We start from the raw sequence: 23,793 nt of genomic DNA on the forward strand, positions 1-23,793 counted from the left end.
AAATTAAAAAAATTTTATTGAAAAAAAAAAGAGTATTTAGATTACAAATTTTACTAATAATTTTTTTTATTTATTTCTATTTGGGTCATGAAGAATCACAGCATGCTGAAAAGAAAAAAAAATAATTAAAAAAAAAAAAAGTTATCCAAGATATTTTTAAAATTATAAACTTACAATTACAAGGTCTAGCAACTGAACTTAATGATTCAGTTGAATGACATGTTGCTAAAAAAATAAACAATTAAAAATTATAAAAAATATAAATATTTAAATGATTATCATTACCATCACAAGTCTTAGAAGATGTTTGTTCAGTTGACGAACAAACTTCTTGAAGTGTTCCAGGTGGAATAAAGCTAAAAACAAAAAATTAAATAAACAAATGATCTATTTAGAAGTTGTTTAATGTGGTACCTTAAATTGTAGGTTGTTTCATCATCAATTGGTGTCAATGGTGGATAATATTTCTGGCTATTTGACCATGGTTTACTTGGTTGAATAACTTTTTCAACTGGCTGATAACTCAACTTCATTGTTGTCTCATCTTCCATTGGTGCATCAGCTGGTTTATACACTCTCATTGGTTTAAATGATTGATTTTTAATAATACAACTTGGATCATTTGGAAAGTATGATAATTTATGTGTCGTGCAAGCTGTTTAAATTAAAAAAAAAAAAAACAAACAAATCATATTTCAATTTAACAAAGAATGAGGAAGTTAAATTTAAAACCACAAATATTTTTTCTGTTGTTTAAATTATAATTAAAAATAATATATTTACATTCAAGTGGCTGAATGGAAAATTCAAGATTATCTTCTGGATGAAATGGTGCACTTTCATCACTTGTTTTCCATGTGTATGTTAGCTTATTTGTTGTCTCATCTTCCATTGGTCCTCTTCCCAATAAATTTTTAGTACATGGTGTAAATGGTTCTTCAGTTTTAGGACACCAATTACCCAAATAACTCATCTATCAAGAAATAAAAAAAAATAAATATATTTTTCATTAATTGCATAAATATGTCAAGGAAATAATAAATTATTAAAAAGATAAAAATGAATTGTTACTTTGTGAATAGTGTCATGTGACAATGGACATGTTGGTGGATGCATTGATGGTGTAGGTATTATTGGTTGTCTTTTTTCACTTCCACAACCATAATAACTTAAATTATAAGTTGTATTATCATCAAAACAACATCCACGATTTAATAAATTACCATTATCACGTAAATTAAATGGTTTTCTAACTGGTTGTTTATTTGGCCAATAACTTAATTTATATGTTGTATTATCATCAATTGGACTATCTGGTGGTTTGTATGAATTTTTTCTACTCCATGGTAAATCTTGTTTAAGTGGTATCTCAGTTGGCCAATAGCTTAATTTATATGTTGTACAACCTTCCATTGGTACATCACTTTTTTCATAAACTCTTGATGGTTTAAATGAATTTACTGGCATACGACATCCTGACTCGTAGTAACTTAATTTATACGTTGTATCATCTATAATTTTATTCAATTTTTTGTCATGGAAATTATAAAAGGTCAACGTTTAAATAATTGTTGTTGTTGTTGTAAATTTTTTTTATTATTTACCTGACATACAAGCACAAGGACAATATAAATTACCACGAAGTTTAAAAGGTTTTACTTTTGGTTGACTTTTCCATGTGTATGATAATTTATTTGTTGTGTTATCTTCCATTGGACCTCTACCTAATAAATTTTTAGTACATGGTGTACATGGTTCTTCTGGTTTTATACACCAATTACCCAAATAACTCAGCTAAATCAATAATATAATTTTATTAGTATTTTCGGATTATTTCGTTTGGATGTTTTTTGAGAATTTAATTTAGATTGTTACTCGATGGGTTGTGTCATCAGTCATTGGACCATCACCAACAGTTAGAGAATCTTCGGGTAATGCTGGTTTTACTACTGGAAAACTATCACCCTCCCAAAATGAAAGTTTATATGTCGTTTTTTTTTCCATTGGTACATCGCCTTTTGAATAGTACTTTAATTTGGGTGAAAAAGTTTTTTTTTAATTATTTAATTTTCAATAGTTATGTGGCTTTGAAAAAAAACATAGTAATTTTTATTTTGATGAATTAGAAATTATTGTTTTAATTACATTTTAATTTATGATAAATTATTTTTTTTTTATTAGTAATTTTAAATAGTAAAAATTATCGAAAAAAAAAATATTTAAAAAATTTATTTTTCGATAGTTTTGAGGCTTTTTTGAAATAGTAAGTTTTTGGATTAAAAAATTGTAAATTATTTTTTTAATTAAACTATTGAATCATGTGTCTAAAATTATTTTTATTTCATTACTATTATTTATTTATTTTAAATAATAAAATAATGAAAAAAAAAAAAATCAATTTTTTATTTTTAAATATTTTTAATTATTGTTTTTAATTAAACAATAAATTAATTAATCCAAAAAATTTTATAACAATTTTATTTTCAATATTCAATAATTGCAAAAAGTATAATATAAATTATAAAAAATAAAAATTAATTTTAATCATATAATTACTTAATTAAGTTAAAAATTTAAAAATTTAAAAATTTAAATTTCAAATAACTTTCAAGGTTTTTTTTTGAAAAAAAACGGATATTTATTATTAAAAATATAATAAATAATTTTAAAGTTATGAATTACCATACATTTGAAAAATAATAATGATTATTTTAAATATTTTAATTGCAGATATTATATACTTTTGATATTTTTCATTTATAAAAAATTATTTAATTGGTATACATACTCGAACTGGTTTAAAAGATTTTGGAACATCTGGTTGTATATACTTGAGGCATTTTGATTGCGGTGTTGTGCAACAACAGCAATTGCAACATTCATCGTGACCTAGCTAAAAAAAAAGAATCATCAAACGAATAATTCAAGTAAAAATTATAAAAAAGATCAATGATAAACCATTTATCTGCAAGTAAGCAAGCAAAAGAAAAAATTAAAATTAAGACATAAATACTCACGCGAATTTTATTTTTAATTGTAATTATTGACCTCGGACAATCATTCTCTCTGATCCTGCACAAAAATCGAAAAAAAAAAAATCAAGTTCTATAGTTATTTTGAGGTTTTATTTACAAAAATAAAAACAAATTAATCGAAATTTTATTTTAACAGCTACTCACGTTACTGGCGGACAAATTTCCATATTATTTAAATAAAAATAAATTTAATATCCTCAATACTTGGCAATGAATTTTGATTAATATAAAATAAATAGAAAAAATTAAAAAAAATCCAACATCCCAACTGACAGAAACTAACTAAAAAATAAAACAACATTCATTTTTTTTTTTTTTTAAATATATTTTAATGATACAACGTAAAAAAGTAAATATTATTTTAAAAATTTATAAATAATAATATAATAAATATTTGGTTTGAAAATATAAATAAATTAATAATTATTTATTATTAAATAAAATAATATAATTGAAATTTTAATTAAGTAAATGTAAGGCCAAATTTTTGTGTTATTTGTGGTGAATGTGTTGTTGCAATTGCAAGTAAAAGTGGTACATCAGCAGCATCAAGATCCAATGAAGATGTTAAATTATTTAAATTAACATCACAAACATCAATTGTCATTAAAAATTCAGCAAGTGCTTCACTTCTCAACCACATATCACGTAATTTACATTCAATAATATTTAAACAATGTACAGGTGAACGATATTTTTTCCATAAATAAACAAATGCTTCCAGCATATCAGATACCAACTTAGACATGCCAACAATTGTTGGTTTATTATTGATTGTTGTACCATTTGTTAATATACCAACTTGACAATTATCAGTATCAGCAATAATACAAATTGATTCAGCTATTGTTTGATCAATCATTGGAAATTTTACATTAACATTAACTTCTTCTCTCAATTCATCAAGCCATAAATTATTATCTTTATTATCTATATTATTATTATTATTATCACTTTTATTTTTAATTAAACCCTGAATGACTAGACCTGATGTATAACATGATTCTGTATTTAATATATTTTTACTTGATACATGATTTTGTATAAGTGTGTTTGTAAATTCATCCAATTCACAATTTTCATTTGACTTTGTTGTTATTTTTTTGGACCTGTAAATAAAGAATAACATTATTATTTTATTTTTATTAAATTAGTTTTATAATTTGTTAAATGATTTACCTTGGCATTGGTACTTCAATGACATTATTTATTCTTAAAAGTTCTAAACTATCAACTCTTCTTAATCTTGTTCCACGTGTACCAATTGAATTACTACATGTTCTCAGCACTTCAGTTGCATTTGTTGGTGTCTCAAGTAATAATTTACTATTATTAACATCAAATGTACCATCAAAACTACCACTACATCTTGGACAATAAGTTTTATTGTCTTTATTAAATTGTGTACTTGTTGTACGTTGTATACTCTTTGATGATTCTGGAAAATTTCTTTGTAATATTTTACGTAGAACACCTTCTGGTAGCTGTGATGATGTACTTGGTAATCTTGTAAATGCATATGAACATTGACAAGTGTATGAATTATTTATACTTTCAATATTATTTATTTCATCAATTTTATCATCAATACCAAGTGTAAATAAAACTGAACTATTTTTATCATTTAATTGATGATTATTATATGTATCTGTACAATCAATTTGTGAATAATATATTTCTGTATTATCAATACCACTTGCGTATGATTTTGTTGCATCAATACCACTATCACATCTTTGATGTTCAAGTATACTTAATTTTTTAGCAACCGATAACATTTCATTGTCTCGTAAATCATCAATTGGTATATTTTTTTCACTACTAACTATTATTTTTATTTTACTTTTAATAACATCATCATAATCATCATGATAAAAGCTCAATTTATCATCAATTTTAGCTAAATTTTTATCAATTTTTTTCGTAAAACTTTTTGTCTTTTTAAGCTTCAATGAATTGCTATTTAATAATTTTTTTTTATCATTTGAAATTTGTAAATTACATAAATCTTCATCATAATCATCATCATCTTCATCATCTTCTTCATCATCCATTTTCATAAATGAACTACATGCTTCATTTGTCGTACTATTTACATAATGTTTATTATTATTTTTTAAATTTAATAACTTTTTTTTCTCTTCAACAATTTTAATAGCTTCTTGTACATCAACCTCTGGTGATTCACGATATTCATGAATTTTTTTAACAACAGAACTACGTATAAAATATGATAGAAATGTTATTATTGAATTAATAATATCTGTATTGTTATTTGAACCAACAACAACAGTATGTACAATTTTTGGTGGATTACCAAGTGAACCATAAAGATCACCAAGCTGTGACCACAATGGATTTGATGGATAATTTTTTTTCATATTATCAATAATTATTTTTTCATTTATTGACATTATTGTATTGACCCAGCCAAGATGATACGTCAATACAGCTGTTACAATTGTGCTTAAAAAAAAATTTGTTGTCTTTGTGTCGATTGTATTTAACAGCTGATACATTTGTTGAAAACAATTATGTAAATAATTCATTCTATTGTCATCATTTAATTTTCTATTTAATAATATATCATGCCAAATTAGCGGATGGCCATTTTTATCTGGACCAATTAATAAACGTAACAACCATAGTGTACATTTCAATGATGCTCTATGTAATTTTTTAATAAATAATTTACTATCATGGGTATTTTTTTCAATACAAATATATGATAAACGATTTATCATTGATTCAAGCTGTGCAGCATGTTCAAATAATCTTGTTTCCATTAATTTTTCTTGTCCTGGTGTTAATTTAATTATAATTGATAAACCAAGCTTTGTTTTATGACGTTGATTTCGTTTATCAAATGAATTTGTGTTGCTGTTGTTGTTGTTATTTTGTATACCATATAAATCATCACAATCAGATTGATTTAATGATGTTGATACAGCACGTAGCCATCTTTTAGGTAAACTTGAATAACTACCAAAACCAGATGATGTATTTGATTCAAATGATTGTGTACTTTCAATAATTGGCAGTTCAATATCCCAGCCACTACATGTACTTGAACATGTTGAATTTTTACGTAAACTATTTGCTGAATTTTGAGCTGATGATAATGTGCTTCTATCATGACTCGTATTTAATTCAGTGTTTAATGAATTTATTAATATTGATGATGATGATGATTCTGTTTGTTTTGATTGTCTTTTGTTGTTGTTGTTGTTGTGGTGCTCGGGTGATGGAAATACTTTTGTACACATTATACAATGTGGTGAATTTAATTTGTGAATTTTAAATGATGGTCCCCTGTATGTCATTGCAACTGTACCAAATATCAATTCACTCAAGAGATTTACATTGTCACAGGCTTCTTTTTCATGCTAAATAATAAATTTTTTTTTGATTATTCATTTGATCAGTGGTTTTGTAATTTTAGATAAAGAAATATTATTTTTACCTCTTGGGGGACACCGTTACCATTTCTTGGACATTCTGGATTATCATTATTTGTTTTTTGGTAATTTTTTTGATTACATTTACCAGCTGTAACTGAATCAAAGACCAGTTTTCTTCCACGCCATTCACATTCACGAAATAACAATACTCGAACTTGATCTGCTCCAAATTTTAAATTATTTCTGTAAATAAATCATGTTATTAATAATTAATTAACAATGAGTAATTAAATTATCAAATTTGTTATCTTATTTTTTATATTTATTTGAATAACAATAGGTTAGGATTCAACGTCAAATGTCAAATGGAACTGTCACAACAATCATTTGTAAACACAAAAAAAAAATCATGTTACTGTTAAAAAATATAAATAAATAATGAAGATAGATAAACAAAACTTACTTGTTATTAAAACCAATATTAAAATTAACTGGTAATTTATTATTATTGGTGTTTTTATTATTTATTTTTGAATTTAAAAATTTGTTGATAAAAGGCATCATAAGTTAGAAATACATTTATGTAAATCAGTATTTCCACATTTCTTTATTTAAATATAATAATTTTAATTATTTAAATAATAATACACTTGTAAATATTTATTATTTTTATATAATCACAATATATTCAACTGTTTCCATAAACATATTTGTAATTTTATTTAAAAAAAAAATAAAAATAAAAAGAATAAAAAATCTCTCAAACAGTAAATAAAAAGTCACGTGCAGTTTAAGTCATATGATTTTTTCAGATAATATTATATTGTGTTTAGATAATTTTTACAATAAAGTTTGCAAATTTTTTTTTTTTATAAATTGCAGATAATATTTTTTATCTTGATGATTAATATAGGAAACGTCATCAGGTAAAAGTCAAAGAGTAGGGGATATTTATTTTCAAGATAATTTTTTTTTTTTGCTTATCGTTTTTTTTTTTTTCATTGATGATGTTTATTTTTATTTTATGAAGAATATATGAAAAAAAAATGTGGGTTATTTATTTATTTTTTTTTTTTAATGATTATGATGATTTTAGCGCTGGGGTGGGTAAAATTGCAAGTGATTGAAACGTTTTTATCGACTGGTGATATGGCTTTTTTTTTTTTTTTTGAAATGAGTTGAAATTTGAAAATTCATTGGAAAAGTGAATACACATATATATTGATTAAAGATTAGAATAAATATTTCTAAATAATTTAGAGCGGAAATATGTGATTTTTATCGCGGAGATATATTTCCGAACGTTTCTCCACTCAAGCCGATTCGGAAAAAATTCGGAAATAATTTCTCCGTGTAAAAGACACGTGGAGATAATTTCTCCGTGTCGATCAAAAGCCTTGTATATGGTAATTAAAGTTTCTGGATCAGACCTCCACCAAGTGCCTCTGAAGAACTTAATTAAATTCAATGTTTTTAGGCATTTTTTTTGTACAACATCAATGTGTTCTCGAAATGACAGTTAACGAAATATATAACAGATGATATTGCAGGGATCCTTTTAAATATGCAAAAGAAAATTGATAATGAAATCATAAAAGCAGAAAACGTGCTTACAAAGGAATTAGAAAAATTAAAACAAATAAATAAATCTGAGTGGTTAAAAAATATAAGAACCATCCAGAATTTATTAATACGGTCAAGTGAAAATACAATACAAACGAAAACATTAATAAGATTCAAAGCAAATCATTTGGCTTGTAATTTAGTTCTTAAACTAGAACCGGAAGATGTATTTCTTTTATGTGCCGATGAAGGTCTTTTTTCTTGTAACGCAACCGAATGCATCATGGTAACAAGAATATCAAAATTTAAAATTGTAAAATATTTATCATTACATGCGGACATTGGAGCAGCATTGATGATTGCTGATGGAAAAAAACTGATGTCATGTAATTTACAGCAAATGAAACTTGAAAGATAGAGCAATCTCTGCGGATTGCTCGACACCACCAATAAGAACCAAAAACATAAGAGAAGATCTTCGAATGTCTTTTTTATAGATTCCAAAATAATTTATTTTTTGCCGCAACACAGTCATTAATTATATTATTTAAAAATATTTCTCCAAATTTTTCTAAATTTCTCCGTGATTACTCTGAATTTCTACCAAATTGACCCATGCGGAGAAATAAGTGGAAAAATTTTCTCCTCGTCGTTGATTTCGGAAGAATTTCTCCGCGGTACAATTATTTTTTTCACACATTTCTCTGCGTTTGTTTTTTTCGCGGAGAAATATTTCTGAACGTTCCTTCACTCCGAGTTGATTCGGAGAAACGACGGAAAAATTTCTTTTCGTCCTTGATTTTAGAAAAAATATCTCAGCAGTAAAATTATTTTTTCATACGGTTGAAGAAATAGTGGACAAATGTCTCCACTCTTTCTCCAACTTTTCTCTAACATTTGTGCAACTTTTTTCCAACTTGCAATTAATAATGAGTTATTTTTTTCTAGCCCTATATTTTTTTAATGATATTATGATGATTTTAGCGCTGCAGTGGGAAAAATTGCAAGTGATTGAAACTTTTTTATTGACTGGTGATATGGCTATTTTTTTTTTTTTTTTTGAATGAGTTGGAAAATTTGGAAAATTCATTGAAAAAGTGAATATATATATTGATGAAAATTGATTAAAGATTAGAATAAATATTTCTAAATAATTTAGAGCGGAAATATGTGATTTTTATATTTTTCTTTCACAGAAATAAATTTAAAGCTGATAGTTAAAAACGAGGCACTATGCAATTTTGAGGATTTCAATTTTGTTTTTTTTCTAGCAACTAAACACGACGAAGGATTCCTCTAAAAATTTACAGGATAATAAAGAGAAAAGATCTAAACAATTTAGGCTAAAAAAATTTCAGAAAATATTTTTTTTTTCCGGAGATATAAATTAATAAAGAGAGAAATAAATGAAGAAAAAATGTTATGTACTTACAGAGGCATGTTTTGCGGCCGCCGGCTCTAGTTTTTATAAAATCAATTTAAATAATATTAAATCTCTATTTCTAGTAAATAATAATACAGTAAATGATATAATAATATTTTTAAATCAACAATTTACATACATTTTTTCAAAAAAATTATACAAAAAATGATTATTTTTCACAAATAAATTTAAATTTTTCATCTTTATTTATTTTTCTCACTGGAATGTCATCATCAACATTTCTATGCATTTGTTCATTCAACATATATTGATAAATATAATCAATACTCTCAATTGAATTATCATCATCTTTATTAACAGCAATTTCAAATGCTTTTTTAATGTAATTTTTACTTGCAACACATAAATATATTGGAAACTCAATTTTAAAATTAATAATTAGGTCACCACGTTGAGTTGGATCATGTGACAGAGGAAGACCCTCACCAGGTACTAATTTCCGGTAATCTGGACTGTATAAAAAAAATAAATAAATCATAAAAACAATAATTTTTTTTTTTTTTATAAATAAATAAACTATTCCCATCGCAAAATAAAAAACAATTTTCAATTTTTTTTTCACTTCAATATTTTTTACCCTTAAATAATGAAAAAAAAAATTAAATAAAAATTAAAAAACGTATAACGAAGCTAAGTAACTTTTAATAATGATGAATTAATTATTTATTTAATTTTTTTTATTTAAAAACAATTTAAAATAAATTAATAATTCAATTAATAAAAATTAATTTTTATATCAGCTGTGCTTTTATTTTGTTTATTATTAACTTTTCAATTGTTAAAATTTTTTTATTAATTATTAATTAATGCAATTATTAATAATTAATATTTTTTATTTATATTTTTGCTCGTCAAGTAGTTTAATAAATTATTAATCTTTGAGAAGCTTGAAAAACAATCAACAAAATATTTGTCGAAAAAAAATTTGAGAAATATATTTTTCTCCTTTCAAAGATGAAAATAAATTTAAAAAATATTAAAAATAATCTTATTAGTTAATTGATAATACAACAATAATATTTAAATATAATTTTAAAAATTATTTACGTTATGATTGACGTTATTGGAACTCTAAAAACTCTATCATCAAGTGTTTGAATTTTAACAACAGTTCCAGTTAGTGCTTCTTTCAAAAAAACATCAACAATCATCACCAAATCATCATTTTTTCTCTCAAAAACATCATGTGGTATTTCAGTAGTTACAAAAACAATATCCGCTTTAAAAATGCAATAAAAATTTCCATAAAATTTACTATAAAAAAAATCATATAAAATTTACAAATAAATAATTTTTTTACCAGGTATTATATTTGCTCCTCGATCTCCTTCTTTTGGAAATAAAAATTCACTTCCATTTGGAAGACCTGGTTTAATATCAATAGTAAAAAATTTATCTTTCATTTCCATAATATTTTCTTCATTATTTACATATTCAAGTCTTTCAATTTTCATGATTTTCACGACTCCATGAAAAATCTACAAAAAATATTTTTATCTTTATTTTTTTCTACGCTTCAATTAAAGCCACAAATAAATAATTAATTAATACCTCTTTTAATGTCAAGAATAGTTGTTTAATAATTGTTTCATTTTGAGGAATTTGAGCTTGTTTATATCTCTTCATGGCCTCTGGATCATCAAGGACATCCAGAAGATCAGCGTACGGACTCTCAGTACCAAAAAAATTTCTAAATAATATTTACAATATTAATTAACGTGTTTATTATTATTATTTTTTAAAATAAATATTTATAATAAATTTGTGTGTTTGTTTATTGAATGAAAATGTTATTTTAATTTTATTTTGGGGATAATTTATTGCCTGTAGGTACGTAATGGCTCTCCATGAAATACGTAGGGTTCAATATTTTCATTATTTCCAGGTACACCATTTTTCAAACCCGTTTCACCATAGAAATCGTAAATAGTACGTCTCAATGAATCTGAAAGAACTTCATACGCTTCACAAATCAGAGAAAAAACCTCAAGAATATTATCATCTTTTTGTCGTTCAGGATTGTATTGGATTGCCAAACGTCTGAAACTGATGAAAAATTCAGTGGAGAAATAAATTTAAAAAATAAAATCTTTTGATGTCAATTTTTTTATAAATTACAATTTTTTATTTTTTAAAAAAATGTCAAATTTCAATATTCAATCATTCGGAAGATTATAAATATAAAACTTTATGTAAAAAAAAATTTTTAAATTTAAAAATTCTCTTCATGAAAAATAGCTTTTTTTTAATTTTTTTTTTTCAATAAATTAAATGTAAAAAATAAAAAAAATATAAGTATATTAATTTTTTTTAATTAATCAATTTGTAAGTTTATTAAAAAAATTATTTTTTTTATAAATAAATAATTATATTATTATTTTTTTTAAGTTTTAATACTGAATTTTAATTTTTGAAATTGAAAAAATTTTTTAAAAAATTTCTTACGCTTTTTTTATATCTAAATCATTGCAATTTTTATTGAGCTTCAAAACACCATAATAATCAATATCGAAATTTAATCCTTGACAATACGAAGAACACATTTATATTAATAAATTTTTAAGTATAAATAAAAATTGATTTGAAGACAGCTGCATTTGACAAAACGACAATCGACAGTCCTTTGTCGAAGACAATCGAAAGAGCCCTCTCTGTTTCCCAATTTTAATTTTATTTTAATTCATTTTTTTGTTTTATTTTTTGTTTAATATTATTCCCACCATAGTTAACAAAAAAAAAAAAAATATCCATGAAAAAACAAAAGATATTATTCATCGTTAAACACAGAGAGAACTGTTGCTTGACAACGAACAATTTCCTTAGCCATATTATTCAAGTTTTTTTTTTTTTATTCTCATTTTCATCAACAATAATTAATAATTTTAATAATTTAAACAACTAACGTATTATTTATTATACAATTTAAATATTTATCTAGTTTTAAATATATTTTACAACTATCAATTGACAATACTCATAATTGAAAGAGAAAAAATAAAGAAGAAAAAAATTATTTGTTAAATTGATGAATCTGTCAAGGAAATAATAGAAAAAATAAAAAATACAAATCAATAATGAGTAATAATTATCAATTTGTTGTATTTTCTGAAAAAGGTAATAAATAAATTTTTAAATTATTGCTTAATTGTTAATTAATAATAATAATTTAACATGAAAATATTTTTTTTTTTGAACAAGGTCGTGTTGAGTGTAAAAAAGAAATAAAAAAAGCTGAAGAAATAAATTGTAATGAATCAACAACAACATCATCATCATCATTACCATCATCTCCATCATCATCAGGACCTTCAACATCAAAAAAAAAAAATTTACCAACATCGCCAAGTAATTTAAATCGTAAAGCAAAAAATAATTCACGTAGACAAATACGTATTGAAACAACGAGACTATTGCGCCGACGTGAAACAATTGAAAGCTCATCTTCATTACAAAAACAAAGACAACAATATGAACAAGATTTGACCTTGGATGCAAATGAACTTGGTGGTAATAAATCATCACTTGGTAAAGTCAAAATACCACGTCCAGCAAATGCATTTATGATATTTGCTAATAAATGGAGAAAAAAATTAGCTGCTGAAAATCCAAAGGAATCAAACAAGGACATAAGTGTCAGGTAATTTATTTAAATTTAAATTTTTTAAATTAATATATTTTAATGTATTGAAATTTTTTTATTTCATTGAAAACGAAAAAAAATTAAAGGCTCGGCATGCTCTGGAAAAGTATGGATAAAAATGAAAAAGAAAATTATTTTTCGCTTGCACGTGAGGTGGATGCTGAACACAAAAGAAAATACCCAGGTAAATCATTTTTTAAATAATTTATTTGATATATTTTTTCTTGAATATTTTATAGACAATAATTGAATTATGTTTTTTTTTTTTTTTTATTTTAATCAACGACAAATCATGTCGATAAATTTCGTCTGAGAAAAGAAATCGATAATGTTGAGCTGAAAATAAAAAAAAAAAAAAAAGTAACAAGTAAATAAAAAGCTCAATGAGACCCTTATCAGATTCTTTGTGTTATAACCCTCTCTTCATCCTCCCTCAGTGCTCAAAGAATCCTTTTTTTTTTTTTTTTATTTTTCCCTAACTGTGTAATCAGTAAAAAATTCAATAATTTCTTTGAAAAAAAATTTGGTAATTTGTTTAAAAAAAATTATATAATTTGTTTAATAATTTTTTTTAATTATTAGTATTGTTATGAATTTAATAAACAATATTAAAAATATTCATATTAATAAGTCAGACAATGATGTCACAAATTTAAATTAAACCTAAAAAAATTTAAATGTTCATTTTTTTTTTCATCAAAAAAATTTTTGTTTTATTTATTTTTTTGTTTTGTTAATAAAAAAAAAATAACAATAAAAATTAATTAACGATTATAATTGTTTCTGAAACTTGAAAAATTATTAATTAAACAAATTATATTTTTTATAAATAAACAATAATAATTTATGTTAAAAAATATTTCACTAAATTTCATGATAAATTTTTTCATCAATTTTATATTGATAAAAACAATAATAAATAATAATAATAAATTTATTAAAATATTTTTTTATCAGTGTACTATATCACGCAATTGCATAAAATAAAAATAAATAATTAAATCATTAAAAAAAAGTTATGAAAAATATTTTAAAAACAATAAGAAAAAGTGAGTGAAAATCAGTCAAAAGAGTGTGTTAGTAATTTACAAAAGTAGTAGAGCAATTGAACCCTCAATAATTTTTATTTTTAAAATTTTTTCTTCGACAATGATAAATGTATGAAAAGGGAGAAAATTGCAAGTATATTTCAATGATAAGGGATATAAAGTCGGTATAGTCAGCCAGTAAAGGAAAATTACAAAAAAAATATATTTTTTTTTCATTTTTTTTTTGTATAAAATGACGTTTTGATAATGGAAGGAGGAAAAATAGGAGAAAGGAGGGCAAAGAGTTGAATTTGGATGAGGGTAAAAGAGGGTTGGTGAGGGATCAGAGGTATTGATTGCGACGCGACTGTACACACTCTCTCTTCTTGGTCATGCCAACAACATAACAGGCCGCTCGATGTGCACGACCGCTACAAGATAGACCATAAAGCGCGAGCGCGGTAACACATTTTTTTTTTATATTTAAATTTTTTTTTCTTTTTGCTAATTTTTTTTTCTCCTCTGATTCTTTCAAATCCCTATTCATCGAATTAAAAAATATATACCCCACACAAGAGTTATGCATTTTACAAAAAAAAAAATTTTTTTTTTTTCTTCAAAAAAATTTTAAATTTTTATTTTTTATCTTTCAAAGTTGAAATTAAAATAAAATATAATTTTTTTCTTGTAAATAATTAGTTAAACAATATTAAAAAAATTGAGAATTAATTTAAATAAAATTATTTAAATATTTATAAATTATTTATTGACATAATAATTTTAAAAATATTTTTTTTTTATGATTTTTTCGCTGATTAATATTGAGACTCGACAAACAGTTAGCTGTTGCGAATGTCGAGGTACGTTGAATCCGTCGCGTCGATTTCTGAGCGCATAAACCTAGAAAAAAAAAAAAATATAATAAAATAAATATATATATAAAAAAGGCGCGTTTGTCGTCGTTGACGTAGTCATCGTCACGCTGCGAGTGTCCCTCCGACCGGCCACTCAGTCTGTTCTCCTCCGTGTTACTCATTAACACAATCAAAAAAAAAAAATATAATTAATCAAAAAAACAAACAACAATATCAGTTCAAAAAATAAAAAAAAAATATAAATAATTAAAAACTTATTAAACAAATTAAAAAACAAATCAAATAAAAATCTACGAAATTTAAAATCTAAATTTTCGGCATTTTTCAAATAAAAAAATTTTGGCGCTAAAAAACGAATAATTGTGCTGATGATTATTATTGGCTAGACACTGTCGCTATTGTTGATAATCTGCCTGTTTCAGTGTGTTATTGTTGACATTGTGATATTGACATATTTATATTATTTTATATTTTACATTTTAATTTAAAAACTTTTTTTTTTTTTTTTTTTTCGTTTATTTTTTGTTTAATATTGTAAATAGTATTTTTTTTTAATTATTAAATGACTGGATGCGTTGTATTAGGGGTGGTTATTATATGTGCGGCTACTGGCAAATAAAGAAGCCAGTGAAATGTCAGGAAAACAATTAACTTATTGCTTTTGCATTGACTTCACCTTATTGCCGTCGTATATGCACGGCTTTGGTGAAGCACCTTGGTCGTTATTATCATTTAAAAATTATTCGCATCAATATAAACAACAACAACAACAACAACAATATACAATTAGAACTGATGATCATGATTATCCATTGACAATAAAGTGTCAACGATAATTTAATTAACAATAATTATTTTTTTTCTTTCAAAAACTCAATGAGACATTTTTTATTTTTTTTTTTTACTCTGTGATGATGATGATGATGATGATGATGACTATTTGAGATAAATAAAATTCTAACATTGAGTCATTGAAATTCTACACGTGTGTCAAAGTGTGTTTATAATACTGGATTATAAATAATATTTAAAAATAAAATAATTAAAATTACATTCATCAGATAAAAAAAAATAATAATTTAAATTTAATTTTCAAATTGTTTATTTATTTATTATAAATAATAGTGATTGTTTAAATTTTAAAAAAATATCTGCAAATAAACAAGATATTTATGATTATAAAAAAAAAAATTGTAAAACGTATGTTGACCTCATCGGATCACAGCATCCAGTTGTCAAGGAGTAGGAGGAAAAAAATAGGATCGATTTCATGTCGAGACGTGACTTCAAGTTGTGTCACACTTCAATGAATATCCTCAACACTATATAATAATAATAAACAGGAAAAAATAATAAAATAACATCCGCAAATAATACAACAATTTGTCAGATAAATTAATTTAATTAATTAATTAATTATTGCTTTAAAAAAACATGAAAAAATAGATTTTTTTTTTTTTCGAAAATTCCTCATTTCGTCTTCCCTCGATATTTATAATAATAATATTATAAATAATAAAAATAAAAAATTTTTTAAGACGTGATATTAAAAGCAAAACATTTTTTTTTATATCGCATAAAGATAAACAGATATTAGCTGCCAATTTCTTCGTATTTCTTCCATTGATAAAAAAAAAACTAAAAAAATTTATTTTTTTTTTTTTCATTTAAAACGTGATGATTATTATTGTTATGAAAAATGATACTTAATTTCCGTTGACGTATGTTAAATATTGATATTAATCACGATAAATAATTTTAAAAAATTTTTTAAATAATTTTAAACAAAAATAATATATTTGTTGATAATGGATTGCTGCAATTACGTTCAGCCAACTTATCCTGGACATTTTTATCAACAACAGTATTTTTGTTATGATAATATGAATGGTGGCTATGGATCATATGGCTCACCACAATTATCTGATGCATTTGATGCTAGTACAAGATATTCTAGACTACCAAATGCCTATCCGACAGGTAGTTTTGTTATTTTAAAATATTTTTAATAGCACGATTTTATTTTTAAATAATTTTTTAATTTTTAAAAACTTGCTTTATGACTTTCCTATGAATCATATGTATTTTTTTCCTTTTATTATATTTACATTCCAAGGTCTAGAATTTAATTATTCATTTATTTATAAATTTTTTTTTAGATTAAAAATATTTTTGTTGTTTAATTAAAATTATTTCGATTGGAAATTCGAAATTATTTCGATTATAAATTCGAAATTATTTCGATTATAAATTCGAAATTATTTCGATTATAAATTCGAAATTATTTCGATTGGAAATTCGAAATTATTTCGATGATAAAATCGAAATATTTCTATTGTATTTTTTCGATTTAGAAATTTTTATAAAATAAATAAATCAATTATGCGTCTAGCATATTGGCTGTGATGAACGAGTTACTGCTCGTCCAAAGTCAAAATCAATATGCTTCCGGGTCAAAGTCTTTTTCAATTATTTCCCTGAGAAATTGTCAATACTTTTTAAAATATTATTTTAGCTGCACATATTTTAGCTTATTTAAAATTCGATAAATAAAATAAATATATTTTTAAAATTTAAGATTATGTATATAATCCAAAAGAAGCAAGAATACGAAAAGCAATGCGTGAACAAAGTCGTGATTTATCAAGGCAATCAGTATTGCCAACGTCGTCATCAGTGTCATCATCAACTGGTAATAATTCATCAAGCAATATTGCTACTTCAGGTCCTGTTACAAATAATTATTTAAATCATCCAATACCATGTGCATCACCAGCATCAACAGGACAAGTTTCATCATCATCATACAACAACAATAGAAATCCATGGTTTCAAATTGGACACAATTCATCAGCCAATCATATGAAACCATCAATTATTTCACACCGGGTATCTATATATATTTTATAAATACAAAAAAATAATAACAAACATTTGTTAAATATATTTTTTTTATGTTTTTTTAATAGTCGTTTGTAAATGATAATAAAAAAATATAAAATTTAAAAATATCTAAAGGCCATTGTGTCTATAACACTGATAAAAAAAAATAAAATAAAAAAAACAGAATGATAAAAAAAAAATAGAAACAAGTTATTTTTATATTATTATCATGACTTATTATTGTTATAAAATATTGATGATAAATTTTAAAATATATTTTAGGTAATGCCAACACATCAACAACGTATATTTGATAAATTTTCATCATCAACAAATTCATGTTATACTGGTGATTATACAATTGGTACAACAACACAATCATCAAGTGTTGGTAGTGGTGAATCATCAAGTACAACAAACGGTAGTGTTATTGTTGGTGGATCAAGTGGTGGAGGTGGTGGCCTCGAGAGCAACGATTATTGTGGCATTGGTGAATTTACTGAGGGACAAAAGTGGCATCCTTACCAGGTGATTTATTGATTTTTCATTGACACAATTTTTTTATTTATTTATTTATTTATTATTATTTAAGAATGGACCAACGTCTTATCATCCACGTATGGGAGCAATGAGTAAATTACCAGGTCGTCATGGAATGACTACAACTACTCCCCATTCTCACAATCCTTGGAGTCAATTTTGTGGACTCCCACTGTGTAAGTTGTTGAAATGAATAAAAAAATAATTACACTGTATATGTGTGTATTGATATAAATTGATTTTTTTTTTTGTGATGATAAAAATAAGCGGGAAATTTGACCCCAGACTGATTGATTTTTTTTTGTATCTATATATATGTTTTTTTTTTTTTTTACAGCATCGATAGCTGCGCAGAACGGTGTTATTCGTGGACCCAGGCACATGCTATTCCTTCAGGATCAGCAGGAACGTCGATGCAATTTTCCTGATGATATTTCCATGCCATATATGAATAATAAAATGGACATTGGACATCAGTTGCCAAATTATTCACAGGCAAATTATCAGGTATTTTAAATTATTTATAAGATAAAAATATTTTTTTTTTCTATTTATTTATAAATAATATACAGAACAATAATTATTGATCTTGGTTTATAGATTGATATTTGCTTTTTTTTTTTTTTTATGGACAGAATGATTGATCTGTGTTGTTGACTTGATTGGATTTTTATATTTTTTTTTTGTAAATTTTAAATTTATTAATAAATTTGTAGAGTTTTGATAATTTAATTTGTGAATTTAAGGGGGTTATTTAAATAATTAATTTGAATTAAATTAAGTGTAGATGAAAATTAGTTAAATGATTTAATAATTATTAACAATATTTATTTTTCATAAATAATTATATGGCTATTTTATTTTTAAAAATTAAAAGTGTTTATAATTTTTAGAAAAATTATTAATACAATTTACTTTTATTATTTTATTATTTCATAAATATTAAAAAATATTAAATTATTATTTTTTTTTTTATTGTATTTTAATTATTTATTTATAATTTTAATCTATTATTATTCATTTAGGCTGAATATTATTTAGTTTATTCATCGAAAAAAAATTTATTTATCGACAATTTGTTGATTTTTTTAGGTAAAAATATTTAAATTAAATTAAATTATTGTTCTGTATTAAAATGAATTAATCAATGTAAAAAAATGTAATAATTACCTGATATTTACAGCAAGATAATGAAAAAAGAAATGAAGATTCATTAAAATGGGAAAATGAAAATAATGACAATGAATTGCGTGATAAGAATGACCTATTAGAAAAAGAAAAATTAAAAAAAAAAGATGATATAAAAGTTTACAATGATAATAATAATGATGTTAAAAAAATAAAATTACCATTAAAATCATCATTGCCATCAAAGCAACCATTGCCAGGCTTTCACCAAGCATTTGGATCAACTGAAATTGGAAGATTTTCAAGATCCGAATATTTTGCAAATATGGTTGGTGATAATGGAGTAAGTAAAAATAATTCTACAACAATAACAACAAATATCAATGAATCATTAACAAATGAACAAATTGATACTGATGATAATTTTAATGGCCTCATTATAAATAATAATAACAATAACAATCATACTGAGGTTGTTGAATTAAATACACCAAAATGGCACAGTCCATATGTGACCCTTCCAATGACTGGTGAAATATAAAATTAATAAATTATAATAAATTAATTGTGTATAAATGTAATTAACAAAAAAATAGTAATGATTTTAAATTCAAATCATTTTTCATAGGTGATACAAATTAATAGGCATAGATATATGTTTCGTTAGAAAAAAAAAAAATGGTCTATGTGAAATTTTAAAATTTATTATATTTAAAATGATTTTTAAACAATAATTTTTTCGCGTAAAATTTTTCGGATGATGAGTAATTAATTTATTATGAAAAAGTAAAAATTTAGATAATGAAAATTTTGAAAATTTATGGAAAATTTAAAATGAAAATATTGGTTATCAAAATTGTGCCTTTCGAAAAAAAATTGATAAATTAAGGATTATAATAATTAATTATTAAAAAGTTTAGATAGACATATCGAACTTGTTTTTAATCAAAATAATAACTTTAATTATTAATCATCTGTTGGTGAATTTTTTTTAGCTAAATTATTGTTTAGAAAAAAATTAAAATCAATTATTTACGCGAAAAATTTTATCCAAATATAAATTAGAAAAAAAAAAAAAAAATTAGAAATTGAATTTTAAAGTTTAGATAATAAAGAAATCTATTGTTTCTTTTTTTTATTAATTTAAAAAAAATTATTTAAATAATATTTTAATCATAGAATTGATAAATGAAAAATTTTAAAAATCTAAAACGAATTATAGTCAACATTTTTTCTTTGAAAAAAAATGTCTTGTTATGATTTTACAATTGCTTGATATTTTCTTTTTTTTTTGAAATATAAATTATATTTATTAATATTCAACAAATCATGTGAAAAAATATTTAATTGCCAAAAATAAAAATGGCAAAATTTTAAATAATCTTGCCCAATTGGGAAAAAATTTCCAGACCAATGATTTATTTAAATAATTAACCAATGATTATGATAAATATATTTTTATCATATTCAATGCGATAATCAAAAGATAAATTAATTTAGAAAATTTAAAAATAAACATATACATGTTAACAATTTATTGTTAATAAATTAATATTGATTGTCAAAGAATTAAATATGTGATAAAAATTAAATACATAAGTTACATAAATTATATGTATATATAAATCTTATATATACACAAATTTATTATTTAGTCAAAATGGAAAAAAATTACGAAAATAGTAACCAAAAAAAAAAAAGAGTCCTAGGGTTGATAAAAATAATGAAAATAAATGTTGTGTGAGTAAATCGGAAAACGAGGGTAATGAAAATACAAAACCCAATAAGTTTTAAAGTTGACAAAAAAATTTAATAATCATTTATAAATTACAACTGGTGAGAGTTAATTAAATATCAACAATTATTGAGACATTCTTTGCTTATAATGGGACCAAATTTTTTTCATTTCCGTCTATCGCTTCACACTTGAAATTAAATTTAAAAATAAAATAATATATAGCCAACACGAGGATACAAAAAATACACAATATCAATCAAAATTCAATTTTAAAAATCAAAATAAAAAGGCTCAACTATCTTATCAAAATAAAAGGTTTTAAATTTAAAAAAAAAAAACCAACAAAATGAACAAAAAAATATATTAATATACTATAAATTCCGTACCAATAGATGATGTAAAAAAAAAAAAGTATAGTTAATTCAATAATTAGCTTTTATTATTGGTTTAAATGATTTTTAAAAAATGCATATCTTGTGATTCCATGATGATATAGTTCAAAGTACAATGCAACAGTGATGTTTTGAAAAAAAATTTTTAAATCAATTATTCGTCCTTGCTGTAGATTAATTTCCATAATCAAAAAAAAATTAATGAATATTCATAACGTAGCCTCGTGTGTTTAAAAGTAAATGAATTAAAATATTTATCGGTGAAGCAAGTTGACTACCTGATGTGTCCCATAATGAAAAAAAAAATAAAAAAAACACTAATTAAAATATTTAAAAAAATAATAATGCGAATGATTGGTGCTGTTATTGAAATAAATTTTAAATAATTTTCAAATTTTTTTTTCAATTTAAAACAGTTGTATTGTTTTGAAGTTGTTTAATTTTAGTTAGATAGAAAAATTTAAAATATGAAAATTATTAAAATGATTTGAAAATAAATTTTAGGAGCTTCCATCATGAATTTTTAAATTGAAAAAAAAATATCATGTAAATTTAAAATCTATGATGGAAATTAGTTTTTTTTTTTTTTTTTTAAATACAAAAAAAGGTGCACAATTGAATGATTTTATTTTGTGCCATAATCATTGATAAATTATAAAATAATAATGAAAGTCTTCAATATTAAAAATCGAAAAATTATAAAAAAAAAAAAAAGTACTTCCACTTGGTTTAAAAATAAATATATATATTTAAAAAAAAGTGGAAACAATGCAGATGATTGTGACAAATATTAAAAAAAAAATAAACGTTTATATTATATCAATAATAATAATATTAAAAAAAAAACTAATAATAATAACAATGGTAAACTAAATATTTATGTTTTTTTTGTGTTTAGTTGATGAATAGTGAATTCCTATCTCCTTCCATGTTCCCATATTCCCCGACGGATAATTTACGTGGAAATTATGGAGTACCATCGGCAAATGAAGACATCATCATGCCAAGTGATTGTTATTGGATTGGTCCATCAATTGGTTTTCCAATGGCAAATATGAATCCTGATCATTCGGTAATTAATCCTAAAATCCTAATCATCAAATTTATTATTTTTTATTTTCATAAATCCTACTGTCGAAATATTTCAGCTTCAAATTTCCCAGTCGAAATTTAAATATTCTATGTGAAATTCTAGCTTATCCTATTTTTCTAAATTGAATTTATTATTATATCGTTTTGATAAATTTTTAATGAATTTATTTTTCACTTGCAGATGAATATTCTAATTGTAAATTATTTTTAACGTTGATATTTTTAAGTGAAATATTAACGCCATGTAATTATTTATAAATCATTATTTTTCTAACATTTAAAATGTTTTTTTTTTTTCGTTTCATCTGGTCAAAATTATATTACAAAAGTCACTACATTTTAATATGCTTGTGTTTTTTATTTTCCTTGTGCTTGTGTCTAAAATTAAAGCTGCAGCATTTTTTAAATTTTAATATTGTCAAGCATAAACACAGTCATGTATCATGACAATTTTAAATGTCTATCTAAAATTATAATAATCAAATCAAATATTCCATTTTATTAATTTTTTTTGTCAAATTTACTTGGATCATATTTCTTGGATAAATTTAGATTTGAATTAATTGTTTTAGCTGTTGAATTACTATCATTAAATCAATTTTACAATAACAAAAATTTAATTTTCAGAAATATATGAATTTTTTGGATTTATCACACCGTTTAAATCGCGATTGGATTCATCCTGGACCTATAATTCCTCATCATCAAGATTATCCACCAAGACCTCAATTTTTTTATCACGAAAATATCAATGATCCTGAACCAATTCCTTCAACATCAAAACTTCAACATTTCACTAATTTCACAAACAAAAATACAACAGCCAAATCATCGATCAATATTGAAAAAAAAATTGATCAACACGAAAAAAAACCTGAAGTAAATGAACCAATTAAAAAAGAAGTTAATCATGATGAAAAAAAGAAAGAAAAAGATAATTCAATTGATCAAAACACCTCATAAATAACTCAATACAAATTATTAATAATTTTTTTTTGTTTTTTCCAATTTTCATTTCAATATTGTTATACCCA

At 23.3% G+C, this 23,793-nt stretch overlaps 4 protein-coding genes across 4 annotated transcripts; 1 reads left to right on the forward strand and 3 right to left on the reverse strand.

The window, feature by feature from the left end:
- Positions 1-85: 85 nt before the first annotated feature.
- Positions 86-3,297, reverse strand: LOC122849340 (stabilizer of axonemal microtubules 1-like). The gene is made up of 11 exons (XM_044148032.1): positions 3,180-3,297; positions 3,018-3,072; positions 2,789-2,893; positions 1,876-2,028; positions 1,605-1,794; positions 1,072-1,511; positions 784-973; positions 415-655; positions 286-356; positions 175-225; positions 86-105 (listed from the first exon to the last, which is right to left on the reverse strand). The coding sequence occupies exons 1-11, from the start codon at positions 3,200-3,202 to the stop codon at positions 86-88; spliced, it is 1,539 nt and encodes a 512-aa protein (XP_044003967.1). The 5' UTR covers positions 3,203-3,297.
- Positions 3,298-3,339: 42 nt separating this feature from the next.
- Positions 3,340-7,491, reverse strand: LOC122848168 (folliculin-interacting protein 2). Its single transcript, XM_044146047.1, has 4 exons — positions 6,900-7,491; positions 6,499-6,679; positions 4,215-6,421; positions 3,340-4,144 (listed from the first exon to the last, which is right to left on the reverse strand). The coding sequence occupies exons 1-4, from the start codon at positions 6,998-7,000 to the stop codon at positions 3,499-3,501; spliced, it is 3,135 nt and encodes a 1,044-aa protein (XP_044001982.1). The 5' UTR covers positions 7,001-7,491; the 3' UTR covers positions 3,340-3,498.
- Positions 7,492-9,495: 2,004 nt separating this feature from the next.
- LOC122849341 (dnaJ homolog subfamily B member 13-like) lies at positions 9,496-12,000 on the reverse strand. Its single transcript, XM_044148033.1, has 7 exons — positions 11,889-12,000; positions 11,268-11,489; positions 10,995-11,133; positions 10,744-10,921; positions 10,491-10,662; positions 9,643-9,895; positions 9,496-9,501 (listed from the first exon to the last, which is right to left on the reverse strand). The coding sequence occupies exons 1-7, from the start codon at positions 11,984-11,986 to the stop codon at positions 9,496-9,498; spliced, it is 1,068 nt and encodes a 355-aa protein (XP_044003968.1). The 5' UTR covers positions 11,987-12,000.
- A 192-nt stretch (positions 12,001-12,192) lies between these two features.
- Positions 12,193-23,786, forward strand: LOC122849343. The gene is made up of 10 exons (XM_044148034.1): positions 12,193-12,238; positions 12,726-13,080; positions 13,170-13,267; positions 17,565-17,875; positions 18,152-18,397; positions 18,462-18,585; positions 18,747-18,916; positions 19,593-19,880; positions 22,566-22,739; positions 23,387-23,786. The coding sequence occupies exons 1-10, from the start codon at positions 12,193-12,195 to the stop codon at positions 23,720-23,722; spliced, it is 2,148 nt and encodes a 715-aa protein (XP_044003969.1). The 3' UTR covers positions 23,723-23,786.
- The last annotated feature ends 7 nt before the right edge of the window (positions 23,787-23,793 follow it).

This window comes from Aphidius gifuensis, linkage group LG2 (genome assembly GCF_014905175.1).
Source record: "Aphidius gifuensis isolate YNYX2018 linkage group LG2, ASM1490517v1, whole genome shotgun sequence".
In the NCBI taxonomy this organism is placed as follows: domain Eukaryota; kingdom Metazoa; phylum Arthropoda; class Insecta; order Hymenoptera; family Braconidae; genus Aphidius; species Aphidius gifuensis.

Bases quoted from the DNA above. Each gene is read 5' to 3' on its own strand.
- LOC122849340 (XM_044148032.1), bottom strand. From the start codon at position 3,202: ATGGAAATTTGTCCGCCAGTAAC. The intron at 1,512-1,604 runs GTAAATAATAAA...ATAAAATTATAG, and splicing joins TCCTTGTGCTTGTATGTCAG to ATGATACAACGTATAAATTA. The intron at 974-1,071 runs GTAACAATTCAT...ATTTCTTGATAG, and splicing joins CACATGACACTATTCACAAA to ATGAGTTATTTGGGTAATTG.
- LOC122848168 (XM_044146047.1), bottom strand. From the start codon at position 7,000: ATGATGCCTTTTATCAACAAATTTTTAAATTCAAAAATAAATAATAAA. The intron at 6,422-6,498 runs GTAAAAATAATA...TTTATTATTTAG, and splicing joins GTAACGGTGTCCCCCAAGAG to CATGAAAAAGAAGCCTGTGA. The intron at 4,145-4,214 runs GTAAATCATTTA...CTTTATTTACAG, and splicing joins ATTGAAGTACCAATGCCAAG to GTCCAAAAAAATAACAACAA.
- LOC122849341 (XM_044148033.1), bottom strand. From the start codon at position 11,986: ATGTGTTCTTCGTATTGTCAAGGATTAAATTTCGATATTGATTATTAT. The intron at 10,922-10,994 runs GTATTAATTAAT...TATTTTTTGTAG, and splicing joins TATTCTTGACATTAAAAGAG to ATTTTTCATGGAGTCGTGAA. The intron at 10,663-10,743 runs GTAAAAAAATTA...GCATTTTTAAAG, and splicing joins AGGAGCAAATATAATACCTG to CGGATATTGTTTTTGTAACT.
- LOC122849343 (XM_044148034.1), top strand. From the start codon at position 12,193: ATGAAAAAACAAAAGATATTATTCATCGTTAAACACAGAGAGAACT. The intron at 17,876-18,151 runs GTATCTATATAT...AATATATTTTAG, and splicing joins CATCAATTATTTCACACCGG to GTAATGCCAACACATCAACA. The intron at 19,881-22,565 runs GTAAGTAAAAAT...TTTTGTGTTTAG, and splicing joins ATATGGTTGGTGATAATGGA to TTGATGAATAGTGAATTCCT.